This window comes from Eublepharis macularius, chromosome 14, assembly GCF_028583425.1.
Source record: "Eublepharis macularius isolate TG4126 chromosome 14, MPM_Emac_v1.0, whole genome shotgun sequence".
NCBI classification, from domain to species: domain Eukaryota; kingdom Metazoa; phylum Chordata; class Lepidosauria; order Squamata; family Eublepharidae; genus Eublepharis; species Eublepharis macularius.
The window spans coordinates 15,995,630-16,023,381 of record NC_072803.1 but is presented as its reverse complement, the minus strand read 5'-3'; the positions used below and the strand labels follow the sequence as shown (position 1 = coordinate 16,023,381).

The 27,752-nt window shown below is 44.7% G+C and overlaps 1 protein-coding gene across 1 annotated transcript in view; it reads left to right on the top strand.

Annotated features, from left to right (window-relative positions):
- Nucleotides 1–354: 354 nt before the first annotated feature.
- The window catches only part of FLI1 (Fli-1 proto-oncogene, ETS transcription factor), a 103,562-nt gene continuing 76,164 nt past the window's right edge, over nucleotides 355–27,752 (top strand). Inside the window, exon 1 of the mRNA XM_054998549.1 lies at nucleotides 355–506. Within this exon, the coding sequence (XP_054854524.1) occupies nucleotides 489–506 (18 nt within the window). The 5' untranslated portion in view covers nucleotides 355–488. The remainder of the gene's footprint in view (nucleotides 507–27,752) is intronic.

The window sequence follows — 27,752 nt, the reverse complement described above, 5'->3', positions numbered from 1 at the left end:
GAGCGTTTGCTTGGACTCCCCTCCCACCTTATCATCACCACCCTTTGCAAAATCCGCGCTGGGCTAACTTTTCAAGATGCCCCATAGCGGAGAGAAATATGAGTAATTTCTGCCTCCCGGCCGGTTGAACAACAGCGTAACAGATCTCCGCGCCGAATAGCCATTGTTCTGCCTCTTATCTACCGGGAGCAAATATCCTGTATGGCTTTTTTAAAAAGATCATATTTTGACCGAGAAGGGCAGGAGCCGTTCGCCAGCCAGAAAGTTTCCTCCTCGAGTGACTTCACTTCCCAAAATTAGCAGGGGGAAAAAGTTCATCCGGTTAACTCTCTCTTTCGTTTTGCTGCGAGAACAACTCAAAAGCGCAATCGGCGGCCGGAGGCTGGGGGGGAAAGTTGGGGGGGCTTGCAGGGGGTTTCGTTCGGGTGCCAAAGCTCAACCGGGTCAATGTGTGGACTATTGGGGCGCCCGGCGGGGAATCCTTCTCAATGGACGGAACCATTAAGGTAAGAAGATGCCGGAGCGAAGCAGAAGAGATGGGAGGGTGGAGACGCGTAAGGCGCTGGAGAAGGTTCTTTGGGGGGACAGTTATGTTGCAGTTTGCGCACTTCGGGACTGCCTTGCGCAAGGCGAGGGATCGGCGGCCCTTTCTCTTCCCTTCATCCCCCCTCCACCTACCTCCCCCCCGCCCCCGGCTTGCGCCTTGCTGGGTTGCTGTAAAAGCTGCTTTTTGCAAGCGGCTCCGCCGTCCCCGGTGGCCTCCCCGTCGCTGCCTTTGGCGTTCCCATTCGTTATTTGGGGGGCATTTTCTCGTGCGCGCCCCCACCCTTTTCAGAGCGGGACTGCTTTGGGGAGGGACGAGGAGCGGGCTTGGAAAGCCGCGAGCCGGAACGCTTTAAGTGGTGTAGCGTTTGGGACGGAACCGAAAGTCGGGTCTCGTTGGGTCAGCGGTAGAAACGGAACTGTGCATTCGTTGAAATACGTGCAGCCGAACTTGCAGGGAGGGGTGGGGGTGTCGGTGTGAGTCCGGAGAGCAGCCGGCGAGGATTTCCTGCGTGGGTCGGCCTGCTAGAAACGCGGCGGCGGCGGCTCCGATCCGGTCTTTGCATTTCTCAATCTTATCTGAGACTCAAGACGGGCTAGGCCCGGCCGCTTCTCTCGGGAGGGGAGGAACGCGCTGCAAAATCCTATGCGGAGCTCTGCAGAGAGTTGCACGGGAAGATGCCCCGATCTCAACTGAGTCCAGTTCAGACGTTCGATTCGTAACCACGATCGTCGGATAACCATCTGTCATTGGGAGGTGATTGCTGGTTAAATTAAACGCCTGCCCCCGCCCCATGTCTCTACAGCCCTGTTTGGGGGGGGGGGGGAAGAGGACGTTGACAGCAGTTTGTAGGCGGGAAAAGACACGTGTTTGAACGGGTATTAACGGTGCTGCCCGGCAGGGTAAGCAGGAGCTAGATCTGGCTCGAGGGAGCACGTCTGAATGCGGCAGGCGCGCCTCCCTTTCCACGCAGCAGAGGCCGCTTTTCTGCCAAAGCGAAGAGGCGGCGGCCCCAGCGGGGCGTTGCGGTTTTGCTTTTTCGCTTGCAAAGAAACCGACGGGGGCCAAGCTGGGCAGGGGAGGGGGGGCTCCGGGTGCGTTTGGGAGTTTTGTAGGAGATGCAGGTTTTTATCGCACAGGTTGATCTGTGCAGAATCTCGACCTGCCTGGGGGAAGGGGGGCAGGATCCGAGCGCTCTGCCTCGGTTTCCCCTCGACGGCGACAAGTGCACTCGGAGCCCCACCCCGGAGGGAGGCGAGGCCGGGCGAGGAACGTGCGGCGTTCTGGTGACCTGGCAGCGAGGTTGCTCTGACGAAGGCTTCCAGCTATTCGCCTGCTAACCACTCTGGGCTGGAGAGCCGCCCAGTTCCCGACTCAGCCTCCGGGGCTCCGACCACAGCCGTTTTCTCCCCATTCCCTTTCTGCGCAAGCATTCGCAGCCTCCTACTCAGGGAAAGGGAGCTCGGAGGGCCGGTGTGCAAAACACGCGAGCAGCTGGCCGGGCTGGTTGTGTGAACTGGGGATTACAACAGAGCAAATTTAAGGGGACAGTGCGGCTGTGCTAAGGCGCTTGACCTAAAGCAGGGGGACTGGTTTTGCTCAGGATATACTACTGGTGATCTATTTTAGGAGGCTGAAGTTGGCTTCCCAACAGGTTGGGAACTGCTTGGATTCCCAGGTCTTTATTCAACAGGTGAGCAGCCTGAATAACAAACTGTAGTTGATCCTCTTCCTTTTAGGGCCATGCCAGTTCAGACACTCATTCCTGGTATATCAGGATTTGAGTCCAGCGGCACCTTAGAGACCAACAAGATTTTCAGGGTGTAAGCTTTAGAGACCCCAAGCTCCCCCTGAGCTCCCTTCTTTGGATTCTTCTGCTCTGACTCTCAAAAACTTACACCCTGAAAAATCTTGCCAGTCTCTGAGGTGCAACTGGACTCAACTCCTGCTGTTCTACTGCAGACCAACACAGCTGCCTACCTGAAACTATAGTCCTGGCATAGTGACCCCTTTGCCAGCTCAAATCTTTTGTTTTTGCAGAACGCAGCATAATGTGCAATGCCCGCAGGCCAGCACTTCAAAATAAGAAGCAGTGCAGCTTTCCAGGTGTAACAGAATTGTTCAGGAGGACATTCTGGTAGAAGAGTAGCTGTAATGTAATGATGGATCAGCTGGGGAGGTGACCTCTGTTTGGGATGATGTGTTTTTACTTCTAGTTCTTCAGTCCAGGCACCACTATGTTACGTTTTTTACTACGAGTCTTTGCTGTTAGACTTAAATATTACCACATTTTGTAATCCATTTGCTGACAGACTGAAGAGCTTTGTTTTACTAGGAATCCTTTCTGTTAGATGCAGATGTGGTCATTGTTCAAATGCTATGACATTGCAGTTGATTTACTGATTGATTGATTGACAGGTCCTATTGCACTTGTAATCTGCCTTGCATTCCAGTGAGAAAGGATATTAATGTAAATAAAAGCAGGAGAAATTCTGGAACCTTTTTTTTTTAGTGTTAGCTGGGGCATGCGATGAAATAGTTGTCTAGAAGACAGTGCCTCTGAGTACATTCAGAGTGCCAAGGAGAATGGCCACAGCTAGTCACCGTAGAGAACAAACTTTGCAGACCTTGGCATCTTGCACTGCTGACTAAAGCTCAGGAGTGGAGGTCCCATGCCAGCTTGCTTGAAGCGTTCATCTCTGGCCTGTAATCTATGCATGGATACAACGAGAGTCCCTTTGGAAATGTCTTATAGTTGAAAAGGGGAATAACGTAACATTTTGGGTTTCAGTAAAGGGGGAGGGGGGGTTCCCTTATGGTGACTGGGCCAAAGGGACTCTCGGGAAGAGAAAGGGCCGCCGATCCCTCGCCTTGCGCAAGGCATTGTTTATGGAAATGTCCTTGAAATTGACTGTGCTAATCTCACACTGTGTAATCTGCCTTGAGTCTCAAAGATAAGGCAGTCTATAAATAAATAAATAAATATGACCTGAAATACAGGTGAGCACCTGCACTCCCTCTCCTTCAGATGGAGGCATATCTCTGCATTTTCCTTCTCAGTTTAAAAACAAATCAGTTTGCCTTGGTTATGGCCCAGAGTTGTAGAGCGGAGATTTTAAACCTGATGTTCTGTGTTTATGGCATGATAGTGCCATTTTTACTTCACTTTTGTCTATTTTTGTGGCCAAAGAAGCTTTCTTCTTGCAGCAATCATTGTGGAACATGGGTGGGAAGTAAAGTTTAAATGTTGGAATCATTTGTGGCAGTCAAAACACAGGCAGTATTTCTATGCGGGCATTATCTGCTTTCCAACAAAATCCTGTATGTGTTTAGAGCCATATCTATACATTTCAGTGTGCTGAGCCCCCCCCCCCAAACTGTGAAATGTATCAAAATGAGCAGCTTTTTGGCATCAACGTCAAGAAAAGTAAAAGTTGGCTGTGAGTACAATTAAAAGTATTAATTTCTTAAATCATGAGGTTCTATTTGCTTATTCTATGGAGTAAGAGACTCCTGTTTGCTGTGGAGGATGTGCCCCAAATGGATCCCAGCTCCTACATTATAGAAATTTTGCATATCTGTCTTTGTCATGATGGCATGTTGTATATTAATACATTTCAGAAACCTTCACTATGCACAGGGCTTTTTTTCAGCAGGAACACGGTGGAACGGAGTTCCGGAACCTCTTGAAAATGGTCACATGGCTGGTGGCCCCGCCCCCTGATCTCCAGACAGAGGGGAGTTTAGATTGCCCTCCGCGCCACTGAGCGGCATGGAGGGAAATCTAAACTCCTCTCTGTCTGGAGATTGGGGCGGGGCCACCGGCCATGTGACCATTTTTGCTGAGGGTGATTTAAACTTTTAAAAACTCTCCCCTTGTTTCAGCTGACCCCAAAATAATGTCATTGTGCGGTCCTGCGTTCCACCACTGAGTTCCACCACCTCTTTTCCCAGAAAAGAAAGCCCTGGCTATGCACCTAAAAAACAAGGCGTGAAGCGTCCCAAGATCCCCAGGCTTTGACATGTAAACTGTCAGAGATGAGTTCCATACACACAAGTGACGTGCTGACCATTTTGTGAAAAACCTATGCCCATAACAAAGAAAAAATGATACTGTGTTTTGTGCTAGGCGGGATCCATACTATGGGGAGGCCAAGTTGGCGATGAAATTTATGCTAAGGTGATGTGACAAGGACTCAATGATTGAGTGTGTCATTGCTTTGGTGAGCTGGGGGAAGAGGAAGGAAAGCTGGTGAAGGCGAGATTCCTCAGTATGACAGCAGTCTTTTTTTTTGTAGGGAGTGCGGCTGAGCATTAGTGCTGTAGAATCGGCGCACTCTGATGCAGTAGAAATGCCCACTAGAGATGAGGGTTACCTATGCAAACCTCACCAGAAAGATGAGTGGAACCATTTGGTTGCTCACAGCTGCTTCCAGGCCTGTCAAGTGTGGCTGCTCCTAGGTAGCAGGTCACAGAAGTGGCTGGAGATTGGTGTAATGGCTGCTGATGTCACAAAAGCCCCTAAATCCCACTAATGCCGTGGGTTTTCCTCTCTCTCCGAGCCAGTGGTGCTCAAACTTTTTGAAGTAGGACTGATTTCACAGCTTGCTGTACTTTTGGAGACTGGCTTGCAAACTAACTCTGTGTTACTTTCTCTCTTCTGGATTGTAAAAAGCCAAAATTTTGCACCATTGAACACTGTACCGGTGTCTCCCCTCCCCCGTGCTATTTTCAGTATGTATGAATTGGTAATATGACCGAGGAGCAGGCTATATTTCATGGCCATTTCTCATTTTTGCCATTTGCCATAGAGCCTCCCAGAGGTCCTTTCCCGGCTCTCTCCATTCCTCCTCCTTCCTCTTGCCCCCACAACCCACGTGCAAGAAAGTCACAACCCAGTTCTGAATCCAGACCCTCAGTTTGCAATTTCTTGGAGGAAAGAGGGATTTTTTTCTGGTTGAAAGGTTGCAGGTGCCCAAGTACTTCCATCCAAAAAAAGGACTTCAGGAGGAGGAGACAGACAGATTTTGTATATTTATTTATTTTTATTTATATCATTTATAGTCTGCTTTTCTCACTGAGACTCAAGGAGGATTATATATTGTGAGATTAGTACAGTCAGGGGTTTTTTCCTGGGGAAAAAGGTGGTGGAACTCTCAAGAGGGAAATGAAGAAGAAACACGGATTTCTTTAAAATAATTTTATTTTCAAGCACTATTGCAGAGTATTTTCAAGAGGAGCTGGAACTCCATTCCACCACGTTCCCCCTGAAAAAAGCCCTGAGTACAGTGAATTTCAAGGACATTTCCATAAACAATGCTATAGGGTAAATAAACACAACTTTACAAAGACATAGCATTAGTAAGAATATAATACAGAAATGCTGAAACAACATCAGCAATTCTAGGGCTGACATCAGGCCACATGAAGCATAAGTAGTTCATAGGATCACAAATTTAAGACAACAGGTAGTATGTAAGGCAACATTGTGATGAAGTCTACGGTCCTTAAGTCACCATGCCATTTATATCCAAGCCATTATTGTGGCTTGGATTGTCAAGATATGACCTGCAAAGCTTAACTTTCTCACCTCTTCCTTCCCACTACACCTTAAAATGCTGCTCCTGGGGGACAAACCCCTTCCCAAGCATGAAAAGGAAGCTGGTGAGTTGCCGCAGTGGAAAATTGACAAAAACCACTCCTTGCTTACACCTCCAGATCGGTTCAGGATCCAGCCTCAAACGTTTTGCTCCCTTGGGTGCTAGGCTTGCAGATAATAACAAGGCTCTTTGTGAAATGAAACTCCTTGATGAATTGTCTGGTCTCTATCCAGATAATGATTTTTAGTCTTTCAGCAAACATCTGTGACTTTTTAAAAAGAAAAACACTGATATATTTAGAAAAGCAGCTTGGATTGTTTGCCAGTAGCCTGGTGGTTGCTGTGGTGAAAAACTTCTTAAAGCAAAATAACTTCTTGGGCAGGAGGCCACGAGTCACATTGCAGGCTCCTGCCAAACGGGAGGCCACTCTTGACGCACCTGGCAAAATCCTAACGGTAACGGGCACTGTGATGCAGCTGGGACTCTCCGGTGCAAATTTGGTTTGCCACAATATATAACGGATGGAGGAGGGAAGATTACTGCTCTGCCCCAAAGGGAAAGAGCCGCTGGGCTAGCCACACGCCTTTTCTGTCTGTTCATTCTTTGTCCGGCTTCAGAGTCTGTGTTCTGCGAATGTCCTGTAGCACTTTGTTTCTGCCATCTGATCCATATCTCTGACCTTTGCTGTCTGTGCGTCTCATTTAGAAAGGTTTTTTTTTTAGTTACTTTTTTAAAAAAAGGAACCTTCACTCCCTATGATCCACCAATGATGCTTTTACATTTATCCAGCAAGAGCATATCAGGATAGGGTGTGACCTAACTTAAGCAAGAGTATATCAGGAGAGGTGTAGTCTAACTTAAGTTTTAAGTGGCCCTAATAACCCACATGTTCTAAAGGGTGGCGGAAGTTCCCTTTGGAAGGGTTATGTGTACATTCTAGCATGTCTCCATTGGTTATTTATTTATACCCTGCTTTTTCCCCCAGCGGTGACCTAAAGTGGCTTACAATGTTATTCCTGTCTCGTTTTTATCCTCTCAACAACCCTGTGAGGGAGGTTGGGCTGAGAGCGTGTGACTGGCCCAAGGTCACCCAGCAAGCTTCTGTGACAGAGTGGGGATTTGGATCTCAGGCTGCCAGACCCTAGTTGGTCACTCTAACCGCTACATCATGTTGTCTCTTTCTCTCTCATGCCTCTCCCCTCATGCAGCAATTGAGAGTTTTGGGTTTAAGAAGTCTGCAACTGAACTCCAGCCAAACCGTAAATATTCACGATTAATACCTAGCAAACAGGGTTGATTGGATTCCACAGCTGAGTGTGTTGCACAAGAGGGAAATTGATAATGGTTGTAGAATTAAGCATCCTGAGAAGTTCAGTTTCCTATTATGAAAGCCATTTGTGAATTCTGTGTAGTGCAGGTAATCATGATGGTGTGTGAACAATATTTGGTGATCTTTCCAAGTCCAGCAGAGAACTAAGTGGGATTTTTCAGTGATGTGGCATAGCAATTCAGGGTTCCCAAATAATGTTTAGAAATGCAGCCTTAAGCACCACTCTTGTAGTTTGAAGATCATGGAAATCTGAACTTTTTTGAAAGAAAACTTAAGTGTGATGGCAGTTTTCTCGGCCATTGATGAGGGAAAGACTCGTATCATATATATTCCCTCCTCCAGCAGATAAGATATTTAATCTAATTGCATGATTGTTTTGAAGGCTTCTCAGAAAGCGTTTTGCATTTTCAGGGCTTTTCCTGCAAAGAGCAGATCTAGATTAAATTGGGCGAATCTATGCAAAGAGGCATCTGCAGAATGTGTGTTTTGCTGGCGCTGACATTTCGATAAAGCAAGAGACGAAAATCCAACAGGAGCAGAAGGTGCATTTTATTCCTTCTGCAATACAGATCCTTGTCTAGAGCGGTTGGCTCTTCATTGAGGGGAAACAGAAAGAGAATTGAAATGATTACTAGTGATAGTTTTTGCAGGACTTAGTAGTTCCTGTTGGAGCAAGGTATTAAAGTTACTCCTTGATCTTTCTGCCCCTAGCAGAGAACTAACTTCCCGAAACATTTTGGGACTTAAAGTTCAGCGTTGCTATCTATTTCTTGTTCTCCTGCTGAATCTTCATCTTTTCCTGTCTGTGATGCTGCTGCTGTGATGTATGTACAGAATGATGCTCCCCCCCCCCTTTTAAACTACAAATAAAGACTCTAGATATGGACTCTTATCTCATTGGAACTTATTCTGTTGCAGGTTAACGACTGCAACAGTCACACGGGGTGGGCCCTCCAATGCATGCCGGAGGTACCTCCATATATGAGATCTTTTCCATCTGGGAATGGGATGCCCAAAGGAACACACAGCCAGAGCTACCTTCTCTGTTTAAATTATCAGGGAACCCAAATGCAACAGATTTGGGTCACTGAGGCAGAGTGATGAGAGCCATATCTGTCACTCCAGCAGGGAACATTATATGTTCCCATTATAATTCCTGCCTGCTTATTGACAGCAAGGAATTCACTCTTGCTGCTAAACAAAGAGTGGGACTGGAAACGCACGGCTGTTCCTAAAACCCATTTGGTCATGTGACACTCACTGGCTTTAGGCCGTTTCTCTCCTTATGTTTTTGGTCAAAAACATGGCCGGTGATGCAGCAGTTTTCAGATGTTGTACCTCACAAGTGCTGTTTCCGTGTACTTGTTCAGAGAAGCATTTGGTGAGGGCTACGATTCCCAGGCTGTGCGCTTTCCCTGGAGCCTAAATCCTTTTCACGTTCCTTTGTGCATTGGCTCTGCTGATCTAAACTAAACCCATTTCCAAGAAAATTTGTTTAGGATTCTAATCCCTAGGCCATCTATCATATGCTCATTTATTTTATATTATGTCCTTGAACTTTCAAATAACCAGGCATATAAATGGGTTGGAAGGCTGTAGCCTGAAGCATATGTTCTAAGGCACTCCATGGGAAGGAGTGACTCCTGAGTTAACAGTTTTGAACTGTCAAATCCTCATAGTGTTTCATTCACGATTCTCTCTCCTCATGCTTCCAGGATGGAACCTGTATTGATAGAAGAGTTTGCGGATTGTCATCTTACAACTAGACACTAACTGGTTTTATCAATCATAATCCTATTGATATTCATGGGAATTGTTTTCAAGTACAGCTGAACTTCAAAGCATGCCTGTGTAGCCTGAAGAATCATTGTGAAGTTTCAGGTTGGTTTGTTCTTTCTAAAATTGAGATGGGTTTCTAGTCCTTGTGACGAGATGACCATAAATCGAAACAGAACAGAATAAAGCCCTAGAACCAAAATACAGGAAGATCAGATTTTTAACCATTTTCCCCCTAAAGGTCTTGTGTGATTTTTGAGAACTTGGCTAGAGGGATGTCACATTTGTAGCTGATTGTTCCAGCCTAAGAATTCCTTAAAATATGCACCAAAATGATTTTTTGCACAGACTTGGCGTCCATAGTGCTTATTTGCACATGGAATAGAATGTTGTTACTGGCACATCAATCACAATGTAGTCAAAGTGAGTGACCAGACATGATCCATTTTGAGTATGACTTTTTTCTGCAGAGTAAACTACTGACCTTGCCATGCATAGGTGCAAACAAAGAAACATTGAGTTAAGCAGGAGAAATCTGTAAGCTTTCATCTTCTGGATCCTTAGTACTGCCATCTGTCTTTGGTCAAAACACAACTTTGATTTCTTTTCCTGCTCGACATCCAAACAACGTGTCTGAAAAACTACTGGACATGAAGATGCTGAATTACAATGTTTAAACAAAATTTGAATCTGTGTTCCTGATCAACAGCTAGTTCTGTTTAGAGAGGGAGTGACCCAGTGGATCAGCAAACACACCCGCCATGTTCTTCTTTTGGAAAGATGGACGTCCTCCTGAAAGGGGCCAGATTTGGCCCAAGGGTTTTCAGTTATGGATCCCTAATTTAGACCAAATGGAGCAGAAAGAAGCTACCATAGAATCAACTTCCCGTCTTTAGTTATCTGCCAACTTTTCTACCAAGTATTTTTATCCTGCTTTTTTCCATGGAACTCATATGCAGTTCTCCCTTGTTAATTTTATCTTCATGACAATCCCGTGAGGTAGGTTAGGTTGAATCAGAGACTGGCCTGAAGGCCATCAGGAAGCTTCATGACTTCAGGGAGACACCAAGGCATGGCTCTGAAGACATCAAGTTGCTGTGTGACTATTACTGTAAGATTTACAGGAATCATATACAATAGTGTTGCATCCCTTTACCTTTGTGTCATGTAAATTTCTTCCCCAGACAGATTGTATTTTTTTACACTATTCAGGTTTCACACTAAGCTTGTATCAGCCACTTGATCCCCAAAAGAGCAATCTTCCTACAATGTGTGCGTTTTAAGAGCAAAAATGAAGTTGGTACTGGGTGCCTTTATATGAATGTGTGTGCCATCAAGCCACAACTGACTTACGCAAACCCCAGCAAAGGGCTTTCAAGGCAAATGAGAAGCAGAGGTGGTTTGCCATTGCCTTCCTCTGCAGAGTCTTCCTTGGTGGTCCCCCATCCAAGTACCAACCATGCTTAGCTACTGAGATCTGACGTTAGAGGATGCCACACCGTTCTGCATCCCCTTGGATACATTTACAGCCATGTTTACCTTGCACATTTATTACCAATGGCTGGTAGTCCCAATTTTCTTTCCCTTGTAGACACCTCTCTCCTTCTCTTTCAATTCTTTAAAAATTTGGAACACTAAATTGTAAACCCAGTATACAAAAGGCTCCCCACTCCACAATGTGCAATGCAATAAACAGCATGCAAATGAAGCAGGTATTTTGCACAATTCATTCTAACGGAAGACTCGAAGCATTCCAACTGACTTAGGGCCAAGCTACACATGACGAATGACACTTGAATGGCAAGTGTATTTCTCCCTGTTCACTTGCCCTCCACTCAATCCACTTGCCAGGCAAGTGTCTTTCGTCATGTGTAGCTTGGCCCTGAGAATTTAGGCTTTGGGAAGAATTTTGGTTGGATTTTTCTGTGCAAGAAAAACCTCCCTATATGTGCTGATGTTAAAAAACCTCCTCGGATGCCTTGCTGCTATTTCTTGCCTTAATGTGCAGACTGGTCCTCCTTGGTATCTGATTGTGGTGCCCTCAGTGAACTGGGCTCATATCCCCAGGGATACTTGGCTTGGAAATTCCTGTTGTTGTGCATGGTGGTGGCAGTTGATTTATTTGCTTCATTTATACCCCGTCTTTCTCCCCAATGGCAGCCTAAAGCAGCTTACACCATTCTCCAGTTTAATGCTTTGTTTTCAGCCCTATTTTGTTTCTTGAAAATACTCTGTTCTAATTTGACACATGGTTCACTGTTATACAGAGGCTGAGGCTGAGTGGAATGATCTCAGCGGTGACTCATACAGAGATGCAGCAGGCAGGGTCTTGTGAGGGTAGTTAATTTGTGTATCTCTGTAGTGACAGTGTCTGAGATGTATCAGAATTGCCTGCTGTAGCAGAGGCGGACTGATGGTAAGGAATCATAGAGTTGGAAGGGGCCATACAGACCATCTAGTCCAACCCCCTGCCGAGTGCAGGATCAGCCTAAAGCATCTCTGACAAGTATTCATCCAGCTTCTTCTTGAAAACTGCCAGTGAAGGGAAGCTCACCACCTCCCTAGGCAGCTGATTCCACTTTTGAACTACTCTAACCGTGAGGAGGCCCAGATCGCTAACTCATGCATAAATGCAGCAGGCATATTCCTTTCTTTGTTCTTTAGTTTTACAAGAGTTGAACTTTCATGGCAAACTAGAGTACACGGAGTAGAGTCTGAGGATTACTGTTCTGCACGAAGACAAGTGGAATACAAAGTCAGCCGATGACCACACTGAGTCGATCGTGGTCTCTCCTTTCCTTGCTTTTCTGAAAATACAGAGCCGCAAATGCCTTCTGGAGAAAGATATGTTTCTAACACCTGCAAGCTATCTCATCTTGTCATTGTTGGAAACTGTCTCTGTCTGTATCATCTTTGCCATCCTAATATCTGTTGGGTGTGCCGTAAATCATGTTTTCCTTGAGAAGGAAAGTTTAAAAAAAAAACAGTAAAAGAAATGGTCCATCGCTTTTCATGGATTGAAAGCTACTCCTCAATTGTTTCCGGACTTCCCCTTTTAAAAAGCACTTTGGAAAATTGGTTAAATATGTTACACGCAATGCAAAGTCAGAGAACTGGTTGGCACATGTAACTTTTGAATTGATTTCATCCATGTATTACTGAGTCAGTGGAGTCTCAGAAACTGGGCTTATAAAAATTAGTCCAGAGAGGCATGCTCCATGGCGGTGAGGGTAAATGTAGACGTTGAGAGCTTGGAATCGGGGACTTTGTGATAGTTGTAGTGTCTGGAGCATGTCAGGAAAAAGGAACTGAGTAACTGGCTCCTCCTGGTTGTTGTTGCCACTACTTCATTGTCAAACCTCGCAGGATCTGGACTTGCAACAAATATGAGTGGGCTCAATAGTGGCCAGCCAGAAGGCCTAGAACATTGGAGGCCAAAGCTCCTTGTTGTTGTCCCCGGCACTGATATTCAGGGTGTAGTCAGGGCTTTTTTTTTTCAGCTGGAACGCGGTGGAACGGAGTTCCAGAACCTCTTGAAAATGGTCACATGGCTGGTGGCCCCGCCCTCTGATCTGGAGCAGCATGGAGGGCGATCTAAACCCCTCTGTCTGGAGATCAGGGGTGGGGCCACCAGCCATGTGACCATTTTTGCCAAGGGTGATTTAAACTTTTTAAAACTCCCCCCTTGTTCCAGCTGACCCAAAGTGACGTCATTGGTCCTGGGAGGTTGCGCATACTTTGCACGCGCGCACATATGTGATACCAGGGGCACCACCTCCCGCCAAGAGTTGCCCCCTGTGCTGGCAACCCACTGAGTTCCACCACCTCTTTTCCTAGAAAAAAAAGCCCTGGGTACGCTGCATCTGAACATGGACATTCTATGTAGCTTAGGACTCCGTGCTAAGCTTGATTTCTGCAATCTCTTTCCCCCTTTTTGGAGGAGGAAATGATGGTATGAAATTTCTCTAAGCTGGGAGTGGGACATACTCCTGTTTTTCTCCCAGGCAAAATCTTGGACTATGAGAATGCAAAGTTGTAACCAGAGACTCCCTATTCCGTCTTTGAGTCCTTCTTCACTCAAAGAGAGCGAGATTCACTGGCTGTTGGAAGTCATGACGGTCACTAGTTCAGTTAGTTTCAGAAGAGAGTTAGACAGATTCACAGGGGAGAGGTCCAGCCACAGCAGCCTTCACTATCTTGGAAATGAATACAGTTGAAGTTGAGACAACTCAAGACTGTCTTGTGGTTGGAGGCAAATGCAGTTTCCAAGCCAAGATTGCCACCCTGTAATGCCAATGGAAGGATGGGGGCATTTGTGGGGGAGACTCAACATGAGGGAGAAATAAAGGAGTACTTAACCCTTTTTCTTTCCCATAGACCACGTTTTACCTCTTTTTTTCCTTGGCTCAGAGATCAGAAATCAAACGGAGGGTTGGCATGGGGGGCATTCAGACTTGTGAGCTTCTCTGTGTTAGTTTTACGAAGAAAATATAGATACAGGGAGCAAGGGTCGCTGAATAACAAATAGTTCCGACTACATCTGAGTCCACGCGCAGTGGGCTGGGCAGTGCTTCGCCTGCAGTAAATAGCTTTGCAGCTTTCTGGGCAATTCTAAGGGTTTGTTTTTTTGAAAGTTTATAATTGCTTCTGAATACCGTTCCTTATTCTTCCACGTTTGATTGACTTGTAACTGCATCCCAACCCACCTCGCATGAGCTCTTTTTATCAGGCCAAGAGGGACTTCCTGTGCTTCACGGCCTGGCTTCCTGATGTGTTTCCTTTTTCCTTTAAACAGAACAAAGGAAGCTATAACTCCTCGGCTGCTCCTGTTCCAACTCTCCGGGGGAACTTCACATAATGTTTGCATTGAATATTAAGAACCTCCCCGTTTCTCTTTTTTCTAAAAAAAACATGAGTTGTCTGAACACCGGCCAGCACGCTTTTCATTTCTAATAAATGTTTTTAACTGTAAAAGAAAACCACAGGCAGGAATTGTTATGCTGGTGCGATGTGTGCAAAGCCTGGAACGGGGAGCTCCAGCTAGAAAACTCCTCCTGAGAGTCTTACCTGGGTCAGTGCAAGGAGCAGCATGTCTTCCAGGTGAGAGATTCCAGCAGGGATAGCCGCGAATAGCTGCAATCTTACGCATGCCTGAGAGCAGGCCCCATTGAACATAATTTCAGACGGTCAGGCAGCTGTGTTAGTGTGTAGCAGTAAAACACAACAAGAGGTCGGTATCACCTTAAAGACTAACAAAATGTATCACGAGATACTTACGAGAGTCAGAAGAACTTGAGTAACGGTTCGGCTTCGTTGCGGTTCGCGACCTCGGGATCGTCGTCGGCACTGAACCACGAACAGCTGGTTCGTTAATTTTTTTTGGTTCGTGCCCATGTCTACTTGAGAGTCAGACTTTCAAGTGTATATCCACCAGGCAGATGCAATAATGCTAAAAACTACAAAGCAGAAGGGAGGTGATGTTAGAGGTCGGTTTAAATTAAGAAGCATCCAGCCCCCAAAGAGGAGCAGTCTTCTTCACCCACTCTGAGCTGGCTGATTGCTTTTTTTGATTGAATCTTTGTTTCAAATTGGCCTGTTCTGTAAATTTTCTGTTTGCAGCTTTAACTATTATATGCATCTACCTAACTGCCATACACTTTGTGCCTTTGATGAACTGAGCTCGGACTCAAGAAAACTTGTGCTGGAATGAATTTTGTAATAGTTGTCAAGGTGGCTCTGGTCTGCTATGGAACTAACTTCTGAGTAGACGTAAGATTGTGTGATTAGTCTGTTGCTGCAAAGAAATCAAAAAGTGAGTCCTGTGACACTTTAAAAGGCAAATAAGTTTATCGTAGCTTAAGTAGCCCATCTTTCAGGTCTGAGACTGTGACTTTTGCAAGCTTGAGCTCCATCCCTACACTCTCTCCTTTTAGACAATTGAACATCACAAGGATTAGGTGTGTGAAAATACACACTAAGCCCAGAACTGCAAGTGGGAAGGCATGGAAGACTATATGGAAATGGACCTCATTAAACAGAGTATGAATAGTTGAAGATTGAAAATGAAGTTTTATTAAGTTTCCTGCCTTCTGCTCAGGATCCATTTCATCCCCCACCTTCTTAGGGCAAGAATGTATACACAGGATTGGTGATGGAAAGTGCCATCAAGTTGCAGCCGACTTAGGGCAACCTCATACGGTCTTCAAGGCAAGAGACATTTTGTGGTGGTTTGCCATTGCCTGCCTATCCATAACGATCTCTGGTAGCTTCCTTGGTGGTCTCCTATCCAAGTACTAACCAGGGCCAACCCTGCTTAGCTTCTGAGATCTAGCCTGGGCCATCCAGGTCAGGGCCATTATTTACCATAAAATTAATTATTCCATATCTTTTAGGGAATCCTGAGCATGTACCCTTAGTATGTAAACTTAAAATACATAGAAACTTTTAGTTTTAAAAAACAGATAATATATAAGTGAAATCAAATCACCTTTACTGAAAGAACAACTGCAGACATTAATTACCCTGTTTAACCTAACCATGATTAAAAGACAAGTGTGTTCTATGAGCAAACCTGCTCCTTCATTTCTTTCTTTTTTTCTGACATGAATTCCCCCTTTTCCAGACCTAACCACCGTTAGAGTTACATGTTTGATTATTTGTTTATGTCATTTATAGTCTGCTTTTCTTACTGAAATGCAAGGCGGATTACACAATATGAGATTAGTACCATCAGTATCAAGTATATTTCCATACAGTGTCAAGGACATTTCCATAAACAATGCCATAGAGTAAATAGATACAAGTTTAAAAAGACATAGCATTAGCAAGGATCGAATACAGAGTTAAAGAATTGCTGAAACAGAACATAAGCAATTCTAGGGCTGATATTAGACAATATGAAGCACAGGTGGTACATAGGAGTACATATTTAAAGCAACCGATAATATGTAAGGCAACATAGCAGTGAAGTCTACGGTCCTAACTCATTAGCAAAGCATCCGAGACTGCATCCCTACAATATAGCCCTCCCATTTAAGTAAAAAGCCTTTTTGAATCATTTGGTTTTGCGTTGTTTGCAGAAAGCATGGTCCCCCAAATGTCCAACAACTCTGGTTAGAACCGGTTCACAAACTCTAGCTTGAGCTAACCGTGGTTAGCATTAAGAGAAGTTCACACACAATGCTAATATTAGATAGTTCCTATAAAGAAGAGATCCAATCCACACAAGTGTAATGGGTGGTGGAGGACGTGTAGATGAGTCTCTTAAGCATTCCCCATCTCCTAACCATGGTTAACAAACCTGGTAGTATTACAAGTGTACTAGTTTGAAATGGGTTGAATGGTGATGGGGTACACAGACATTGACTTTTCCTGAGCTTATTAGACTCTAAGCTAATGAAAATGTCAATGGAGACAGAAGAGAAGCAGCCAGTCATGTACCGAAGGGTCGTGTGAATTGACCCTGGATGAGAACTAATTAGCCTTTCTTTATTACCCCTTTGTATATTTTTGTTCCTTTCGTGCAAATGATGTTTGCAGATCAGAATTGTCTTCCATGTGTGGCTTCTGAATGCCAATTGGACACCTGGATTAGCACCTGCCAAAACAGGATGCAAATAAGCCCCACAAATCTGGGCTGGATCAGTCCTGGCATAATAGAGACGATAGAGTCCTTGAATGGGCTGTGCTCGGGTATAGACTCAATTGCATTAATTAACGTATTGCAAAAAGGCAGCATTGCTCCTATGCAGAAATAGCAGTGACAAAACAGACTTCTCAATTCTTTTTTTGTCACTGTTTGTACGGGTTTGTGCGTGTGCGCGTGTATGTGTGTGTCAGAGAGAATAAGGCAGGAACTTCCATGACCTCTGCAAATGATGTGCTTGGGGCGACGGATGTATTCTACAGCTAGGAGGAATATGAAATTCTGTTAGCAAAAACTGAAACAACTGAGAAATGATTACTGCTTATTCATAGTTATAACAGGCCTGGTGGTCACGTGGCTGACTCTTTTTCAGACTGCTACTTGAAATCCACATTTATGGGAGTTTGCAGGGCATTCAGTGACTCAGAAGAGCCACTTTGCAATGGCTGAAGGTAATACAGTTGAGATTATGGACTAATATCTAAAATCCAGGTATGACAGTCATTTTCAAATTTGTCTTTCCTGTGCCTTTGTGATATCTTACTTTGCTCCTGCAGCTGATGACTGTTCATTTGTGAGTTCTGCCTTTTGATATTACGTGGGTTTTCCCACTGCGGTTACTTTTCTGTTCAGCTCTCCTCACTGTATTTAGAAATGCTGACTGACATTGGTGGATGTTTTTTCTTCATTCCTGGTCTTTGGTTGAACTTACAAGCTTTCAACAGAACCATGTGGTTAAGCTTTTTCCTGGGCTGTACAACTTAAGACTGCATGTTTGAGCTCCTCTAAAAAAACCCAAAAACCTCTGAACAGAACCCCCACCCCAGAATGAAAAGCAGAAATTGAACTTGAATGCTTATCCGTGAAATGCTGACTTTCCATGTACAGGGTATTTTTCAAACTCGATTAGACTCAGATGTGACAAAGTGGTCAGTAAACAACAGACTTCGTGATTTGTTCCTGCTACATGTATAAACTGACCATGTTGAAACTACAGACAGGACCCTTCCCATAAGTTTGCACCCAGAATTTATTAGAGCCCTGAGTTATCAGAAATGGGACTGTCCCTGATAAATAGTGATAGGGGGGGAATGTATGCCATACTAGAGGGACCAGTGGACTGTCTCGGTATAGGCAACTCTGTATGTAGATTTGGAATGCAAACTAGATTACCAGTGAGGCTCTAGGAAAGATGTAGAATGTGGTTTTGGGTGTTGAATTCACCTTCCGGAAAGTCTTGAGATTTAGTGTTTGCTTAAAAGCAAAACGCCTGTGTCACTTGGAAGGCATGCTTTGAAGTGTGGGGCGAGTGGGGAGGAGCCATGGCTCGGTGGTAGAGCATCTGCTCGACATGCTGAAGGTCCCAGGTTCTGTTCTTGGTACCTGAAACTAAAAGGATCAGGTACTGGTGATGCAGAAAACTTTTACGTAAGACCCTGGAGAGCTTCTGCCAGTTTGCAAGGCAAGAGATGAACAGAGCAGGTTTGCCTCTGCATAGTGACCCTGGACATCCTGATTGTCTCCCATCCAAATACAAACCCAGACTGCCCCTGTTTAGCTTCTGAGATCTGACAAGATCAGGCTTGCTTGGGCCATGCAGGTGAGGTCCCAAATTGCTTAATGCAATACGATTTACTCTCTACCAATGTTTGGTTACTTATTTTCATTTATCAGATCTATTCAGCACTTCTACAGACCTTGCTGGACAGGATATTTGCCAGACTTCTTCAATGTTTTCAGAGTGAGAACCTACTTTGAACTCAAACTTGTGATATTGAACCCACATAGATATAGATACAGTCACTCTTTTTATTCTCCATCTCTCTGCCTATCTTTTTCTGTCTGGGGATTATAGTTGTCTGTAGCCTTGTACACACATCCAAGCCATGTACAATGTGCACACTATCTTTCTTTGTATGCACATAGAGTAATTTCTACATTATATTCAATGTGTGGTTTAAATCCCACATTTATTTCAATACTAGTCCCCAGTTTTATTTTTAAAGTGAATCACCTTGGCTCTTTCTTCCAAACGAATCTGTGCTTAAACTTGTGGGTTGTGCATTCTGTGATGCATTCCTAGGACTTGTCTGGAAGAGGGTAGAAGTCTCTAGCAAAGAATTCTTACCACATGCCCAGCTTCCCGCATTTGGGGAAGGGGGAAAGCCATGGTGGTTATCTAGAATTGAAATAAATTTGTACACTAGATATACTTTCACTGCCCTTTTTAATTTTTTACATCTTTTCATGGCTTAATGGCAAAAGACGTACTTTGTCTGTTACCCACTCTGAGCCCGCTTGCGGGGAGGGAGGCCTAGAAGCCTCATACATACATACATACATAAGTAGGTAGAATGCCCAAAATTCAGTCCTCTGCAGGTATTGGGAAAGAATTTTTTTCTGCCAGAATTAAACAAGATGGACCAAGGGCCTGACTCAGTATAAGGCAGTTTTTCTTTTGAAAGCAAATGTTGTAATAGGCATTGGTGCAGCTCACCTTTGAAGACCTGTGCCCACCTTCTCCTTCTCCTCACCATCATCATTATTATTAATTAAATTTATAGTCCGCTCTCCCCACGATCAGGCTCAGGGTGGATTACAACACAGAGATAAAAATACATTGATAAAACAGTAAAATTGGATAATCATAAAAACCAGATACAGCGGCATAAAAACAAGCTCTACACCAAGTTCCTAGTATCCCAGGATGGGATTCCCTTCACCCTTCCCTGCAGTCCATAAGGAGAAGAGAGGGGTGGAGACGTGAGCTGGTGCGCGCTTAGTCACCATTCCTACATGGGGTAGATGACCCATATTGCCCCCCACTAGTCGGAGACAGGCAGGGAGGCCAATCAGTGGATCTGTCTTACAGGCCCTCCGAAAGGACACAAGGTCTTGGCGGGCCCGAGTATCCTCTGGCCTCCGGGTCCTTAGCCACTAGCCACAGACCAGTGTGCTGGCATCAGCTGACACCAGTGTGTTTTCGCTTTGCTCCGTCTCCATTGTTTTTCAAACATTCATTGCAGTCTCTTCAGAACATTGCATCAGGATAAACACAATAACTATAAATACTCATGGCTGTTTCCTGTTGTTCTTCTTACAGCTTGTGAAAGCCTTGAGTTTGGTCAAGGGTGTGACTGTAATCCACGGTGTGACACATTCACTAACCATCCTCTTTGCTTCTTATGCCCATCGCCATGTGCTCTTGGATATTTGCTGCTGCCGCCGGGTACTTTTCCTTCCTTTCCAGGCTTTTCTTCCCATATGAAATAGTCATTCGACAAAACATACTCTGTATCTCAAAGAAACGGATGCAGCAGCCAATTGTTGATTCTTTGGTGTGTTATAGGTTTTGGTTAAGGAAATGTACTCAAGCATGTCTTGTCTGCATGAGACGTGTGATGTGAGTCAGGTCGGGGGTCCCCTGACCAGTAGTGACATGCAGCATTGGGGACTCACCTTAGAAAGTGCCTTGTCATGCAGTTCAGCAGTGCTACTCAAGGGAAAGTGGTGTTTCTGCCTTCTTCCTTTGCAGTTTTCCAGAACAAGCAACCGTTGTGGGGGCAGAGGCTCCCTGTCCCGTCATGCAGTGCTGCTGATCTACACTGGTCTGCGCTACAACAGGAAGATTTGAGTCCAGTGGCACCTTAAAGACCAACAAGATTTCGAGTGTATAAGCTTTTGAGAGTCAAAGCTCCCTTCATCAGATACAAGTGAGAGCTTTGACCCTCGAAAGCATATACCCTGGAGATAGGGTTGCCAGCTTCCCTTACCCTCCTGATGAGAGGGGGGAGGACCTGGCACTCATCTTTTTGGGTGCCTTTGTGCATGCACTTTGTATGAATGGGTTCCCAGGGTGGTATGATGACATCACTGGAAGTGATGTCATTGCGCAGGGGCTGGGAGTGTTCCTGCACTTTGCTACAGGCCAATTTGGGCCCCAAATGAGCCCAATTTGGCCCATCTGGGGCCCTAATTGGCCTGTTGAGAAATGCAGGCATGCTCCTGGGGCAGCATGATGATGTCACTCCTGGGAGTCATATTGGCGTGCCACCCTGGGAGGCCTATCCCCCCCATGTTGGTGTATAGAAGAAAAGCAGGATTCGCGCCCAATAGCACCGACTTGATTTCCATATCACACCAATGCGCAATGTCACTTCCCTGAGCATAGAGTTTTGAGTGAATCCTAGAATGTTGCCTCCATCGATGAATGGAGCTCCGGACTGGGATCTGGGTAGTCCAGGTTTAAATCCCTCTCTGTCATGGAAGCTGTCTGAGGGCCAAGCTACACATGACGAATGACACTTGAATGGCAAGTGTATTTCTCCCTGTTCACTTGCCCTCCACTCAATCCACTTGCCGTTCAAGTGTCATTTGTCATGTGTAGCTTGGCCCTCAGTGACCTTGGGTGTAGGGGGACCCAGTCTGATGAAGGAAGCTCTCACTCTCAAAAGCTCATAGCCTGAAAATCAAGTTGGTTTTTAAGGTGCTGTTGGACCCGAATCTTGGTATTCTAAGGGACGCCAGGGCTAAGTGACTTGAAGGAAATCTGTAGGCTACACAAATGCGAAGTCTGAGGGAAGTGTGGATGGAAGATGAAACTCAAGGAACGTCAACTTATGCTGGCAGCCAATATGGTACAGTTGAAGCACTATTTTGCTGGCACGGTCAGGGCTACTTTAAATAAGGTTTTTTTTCTCAGACATGGAAATGATACTTGAGTACTAAATATATGCTGTGAACATCATATTTCATCTTGATATCTCTATTAAAAATAGGGGAGGATCCCATATCTCTTTCTCTGCTGCTTGTAAAGAAGTTAACAGCTAAAAATGCCTGCTAACTCAATTCAAAGTCAATATTTGAATTTTGTACTTGCATATTAACACCACCACCCCTCCATTTGAAGGCAATTCATAGTCTTTGCTGTGGCATTAAATCATCTGTCAAATCCAAGTATGGCAGCTCAGCTGGACTGGTTGTGAGCTGCACTTTCAGACATTGATCCAAACTTGGCATTGCTCAGTATATAAAGATGGCCTAGACACAACTCATGAGAAATACCAGGCCTGAAATAGCTAGAAAAGATTGTGGTGAGGGAGCCCAAGGGTATAACAGTGTGTAGAAATTGGAGTGGAAAAGCCAAGACTTAAACACAAGCAGCTTTATATGTTTAAAATGTTTTATTAAATAACGCAGTTTAATTTTAGAAAATTGAGATGCAAGTACCTCAGGCGTACCAGTTCTCCCACTTGGCACTTATTGATCAGAATGCTGCAAAGCAGGTGTAGGTTTAATTCTTGAGAACAATAGGACAGAATGCTAACAGGATGCTTTTCCTTGAAATACCTGATCAGTGGGTAGGGCTAGGATGGGTTTTAACTAGAGATGGGCACAAATAGCAATACGAACAAAAAAAAGCCATGAACAGCCCAATTTGCTGTTCTCATACAATCTGTTTGTGAGGCCCCATTCTAAACGAACAGGTGGTCATTGCAAGCCTTGTTCGTTGCTGTTCGTCTTGCTGTTCGTCAAGTCAGACCGTCTGGGACGTGCAATCAATTCCCTTGGCAATTTAGGCAGGGACTGCCTGAACTCTGCCTGAACTCCTGCTGCTGCCCTGGAAACCCCAATCGAAGCCCAATTTAGCTTGATAGGCAGGTCTTCCTTTCAAGTGTGGGTCTCCAAATTTGTTACAAGGGAGGAAAGACCGGGGGGGAGGGGGGCTCCCAGCTCTGGCTTTGCAGACAGTGGAGAGGGAGAGAGACAGTTTGTGAACAGGGCCATGTTCGTGGTTGTTTGTGAGTCCCTGTTCATGTTCGGGTTTTTTTCTGTTCGTGCCCATCTCTACTTTTAACTAGTTGATGCCAGTGTGATGCAGTGGTCAGAGTGTTGGACTGGGATCTGGGTGGTCCATGTTCAAATCCCCACACGTGGAATCTCTCTGATGACCTTGGGTTGGGGGGCAGCCTTCTGGTATCAGCCCTTGTTCCCTGCTGCTGCTTCACAGTTCAGTAGGCCAAATGGAGAGGGTTTGCTGGCATCCCATTGACACGGAACACTTACAAAACTGGAAACAATGCCTTTGTGAGGCAACACTCTAGGATTCACTCAAAACTCTATGCTCAGGAAGTGACATTGCACATTGGTGTGATATGTCATGACTGACTCTGTTCCCTCAGCATCTTCTGGCAGATTGGCTCTGCTTGGGCCACACTGTTTATTATCTAACCCTGCCTTGCAGGGTTTGTTGTGAGGATAAAAATGAGAAATAGAGAACCATGTGCACTGTGCTGAGCTCTTCGGAGGAATGGTGAGGTAAAAAATGCAAGACAGATTAATCTGGTGAGGTTTGTGATGATTATGTGGTTGGCCTCATAGTTTTTGCGGTGGGATGCACTAGGGAAAAAATGTATCCCCTTCTTGGTTCAAAACATCAAAACTAGCAAAAATAGTTCATGGCACATCAAATATCTGGTATCTGGAGCCCTCAGGTTGTTACCATATTGATCTTAGGGAAATTTGGGTTGATGTGAGAATAGGGTTACCAATCTTCTGGTGAGGCCTGGATCTCCCAGAATCACAACTGATGTCCAGCCTGCAGCAATCAGATCCCCTGGAGAAAATGGCTACTTTGGAGGGTGAATTCTCCAGCTTTATACCCTGCTGAGAACCCTACGGTCTTCTTACCCCACCCTCTGCAGGCTTCAGCCCCAAATCCCCAAGAATTTCCCAACTCATATGTAACAGAAATAATCTTGGGCTTGGCTTATGATCTGTCGTATGTTCTTTCTTTCTTTCTTTCTTTCTTTCTTTCTTTCTTTCTTTCTTTCTTTCTTTCTTTCTTTCTTTCTTTCTTTCTTTCTTTCTTTCTTTCTTTCTTTCTTTCTTTCTTTCTTTCTTTCTTTCTTTCTTTCTTTCTTTCTTTCTTTCTTTCTTTCTTTCTTTCTTTCTTATTCCTTGTTGTCCAGTCAGATTGAAAAAGACGTTGTGTCGTACTGGGCCAGGCCAGTGAAACCAATTGACTTTTTTTTTTCTGAGGCAGGGGCGTGTGTGTGTGTTAGCTTCCAGCAAAGAGTCTTTCTCCACATGTACACCCTCATGCAAAGTTAGTTTTGCACACCCACATGTGGCCTGAGTGCCTGTGCCATGAATAGACGCCTTTGTTCCTAGACCAAATCGACAAGACGGGCTGTTTAGTTCATGTCTGTGCCTCAGCAGAGGAGGAAGACTAGGCCTGTGAGACAGATGTGGCCTTTAATTGCGTGGAAAGGTTAGCAGATTGTTAAAGGCCTTCTTGACGGGGTTCCTCAAAGCGCTGTGGCACTCAGCAGCAGGGGCAGCAGCAGCCCCCTTCTGTCCGCCTGCCCGAGAAAGCATCGGACTGAGTTTGTCACACAGATACATGTGATACAAAAAAATAAAGATTTTAAGCAAAACTCCCATCTCTGGCTTCCTTTTGCTGCTCACTTCATCAGTGGAAAGGATCCTGTCAACACCTCCATGGTGTTTTGTTTTATATTTGGGGTGGAGGCAAGATGGGGCTCGTCAAGGTATGCAAACAGAGCAAAGGAATCCGTTCTCTTTTTAAGTTCGGCTGGATAAGGAAACCCAAATGAACCAGCTGCAGCCATTTGTACAACTGTGTGAAAGAGAATGACTTCAGCGGTATTCGACCCACCCTTTCAAATAAGCCTACAAACAGTACTAGCCCAGGTTTTTTTTTTAAATTAGGCTGCTTAACCACGTGTGAACTATTAGTAATTTGTGGCCCTTAGTGCCATAGGGACTAGAGTGTGTCAGGCTAGGATCTTGGAAACCCAGGTTCAAATCCTCAGTCTGCCATGAAACTCTGTTTTTAATTATATAAAACTTTCATTAAAAATGATAAAAAAGAAACTCTGTGGGTGACCATGGTTCCGTCACACTCTCTCAGTCTGGCCTACCTCACAGGGTTGTTGTTAGGATAAAATTAGGAAGGGAAGATCACAGACATTGCCTTGAACTTTCTGGAGGAAGCAGGATAAAATGAACTACACAGATAGATTAGCTTGTATAGAGGAGAGATGGAGAAACTGAGCTATAGATAGGAAGTCCCTGGTTCAAATTTGGCTTCTTTTGTAATTTTATGAGATGGGATGGTTCCAGGTTTTGAGAGACCCCAGTCAGAGTTCTCTGAGCCCCCCTTCTCTCTTCTACTCACCACCAGCCGGCTCAGACCCCTTGTAATAACGACCCAGATTTTAATAGTACCCTACTAATAGTATTGCTTAAGGATTATGGGATTAATGTGACCAAGTGTTTAGAACCTCTAAACAGCTAACACTAAGTAGAAAAAGAACTCACTTGTATCGTTTCCAAGATGGGGATTCTCACTCACCATAGGCGAGCAGCAAGTAACAGTTTACAAAGTTGAAACTGGGAAGTCTGGGTTGAGATTGTCCAAGGGCAAAGATTTTCTGCCAGTGAAACAGACTTTGTCTGTATGGGAGTGGGAGTGTTTAATCAGAGAAATGGTAATCTCCTCCCCACTTTTTATTACAACGAAATATACAAACACAGTAAACTTTCAGACACATTACAGATTTGTACACATATCACGCTTAGTCCCATTGACTAAATATAGGAAGGGGAAATCAAGTAATCCTATTACTGAAAATGGTCAGATTAAGAAAGCACGCATACGTCTAATCCTTGAGCTAAGTGCATCGCAGAGCTTCAGTCTTAATGTTTGTCCATTTTGATTCCAATATTTTTAACAGGTGACATTCTTTGGACAAACCTAAGACTTTTTGGAAATAGAAGAATATCTATTAAGGAGTCCTCTATTGTCCTTTAGCCAGTACCAGGAGTATAGGGTGGCTGCTTAAGTTGATAGTGTACCCGAAAAAATTCTGTTGCATTGTGGGACCAAAAGGGGGACATGTGGTTCCTAAGGAGGAGATGCCGAGGTCTACACCTGTTGGCTTGGCTTGGCTACCTCCAATGAGAGACTGCTTTGAGGTAGGGTGGCCAGGTTCCTGCTGTTGATGGAGGATCCCCTGCCACCAGCAGGCCCTTTCTGCCAGCAATGGCAGGAGGAAAATGGCAGGAAAATAGAGGAGTGATACGCAGTGCCCCATTATGCTAACAGCACTCCCCATGAGCCTGGAAGTAACATCAGTGCATTGCCGAAGACGTTCTAGCATTTGGGCAAAACTCATATTCCCAGCAATGCACCGACATCATTCCTGGGAACCTTACTTTGAGGTTTGGAACAGGGTTTGGCTTCTCAGACTGGAAACCAGCATAGAGCCTCTAGTAGCAGAACAAAATCTGAGTTGAGTGGTACCTTAAAGACAAAACAAAATTTACCGGGGTATAAGCTCACTTTGTTTCATGAAAGTTTATACACTAGTAAATGTTGTTGGTCTTTAAGATGCTACTTGACTTGAATTTTGTACTTCTTGCAACATGAATTGCGAGTATTTCTGTCTGTGTTCATTGCACTTAGAAGTGTGATAATGGAACTCAGGGTTGGGCATTCTCTCTATCAATATTTATCTCATTCTTCATCCAAGAGGGGCAGGACAGCATGTATAGTTCTCCCTCCACTTTTTTATCCTCATAACAACACTGTGAAGTAGTGGCAGGAGTTGCTTGTGGTTTCCTAGTGAAGTTGGTGGCGGATTAAAAGTCTGTCTTAAACAACTAGGGCTTTTCTTCCTCCTCTTTTCCTGACCCATGTGACTTGTACCTATAATGCTGTACTGTTTCCCAGGGAACTCTTTAAAGGTGCTGTTGGACGCCCGTTTTATTTTGATCCCATAGACTAACATGGATACCCCTCTGGTATCATTGCTCTCTAGGCAATACTGCACCTACCCAAGCTATGGCTCTGCCTCCCCCAGTACTGCTGCTGCTTTTATAGATCACAAAGACATTAAAGATTATTTTGTATCCTATTGCACGATCTCAGGGTGGTTGCTAGAAAGGAAGTCTGTTTGTTGCTTTCTCCAGCACACCACCCTGTTTGGGACTGAGTGCCACATTGCTGTGTTAACTTTGGGCCGGAGCCCGATTCTTGCTGTGTGCCAGGAGCCCACGGCTGTAACCCACTGAGCCCCATCGGCCCCTCCCCTCTCTCTTTCAAAGACTAGATCTTTTTTTACAGAGAGATGAAGTCAGTCAAGCCACCCCAGAGAAGTTTGGGTGGTGAAAAGCGGGCTTTTCTATCCCCATGGTGCAAATGTGACTGACAAAGAAAAAAGCTTGATGTAATGCCGTCGAGATGTTTTTGTTGGAATGCCACAAGAAGGCTCATTTACCAAAAAAGAAAAAAAAACTATCCTTCTGCTGTGCCCCCCCCCCAAGTAGGCGGGTGCCGAAGCAATTTGGTCAGTATGGAATCTGGGTAGGATGCATCAAGAAAACACAGATGCAAGCCAGCCCAATGGGTGCAGCACTTCTAGGGCTTGGCTGCCAAAGAAAGGGGACCAGTTAGGAGCAAAGCTGTACAACAGTTTAGGGGAAGGGTATGCTTGTGAAGGTGGCTTTTATTTTATTTTATTTTATTTATATCATTTATAGTCCACCTTTCTTACTGAGACTCAAAGCAGATTACATAGTGTGAGATTAGTACAATCAGTATCAAGGACATTTCCGTAAACAATGCCATAGGGTAAATAAATACAAGTTTATAAAGAGATAACATTGGTGAAAATCCAATACAGAGTTGAAGAAATGCTAAAGCAGAGCATAAGCAATTCTAGGACTGACATTAGACAACATAGAACTACCTAATAGGGTCAGACTTAAAGCAACCGGAAATACATAGAAGCACATACTTAAAGCAACAGATAGGACATAAGGCAACAT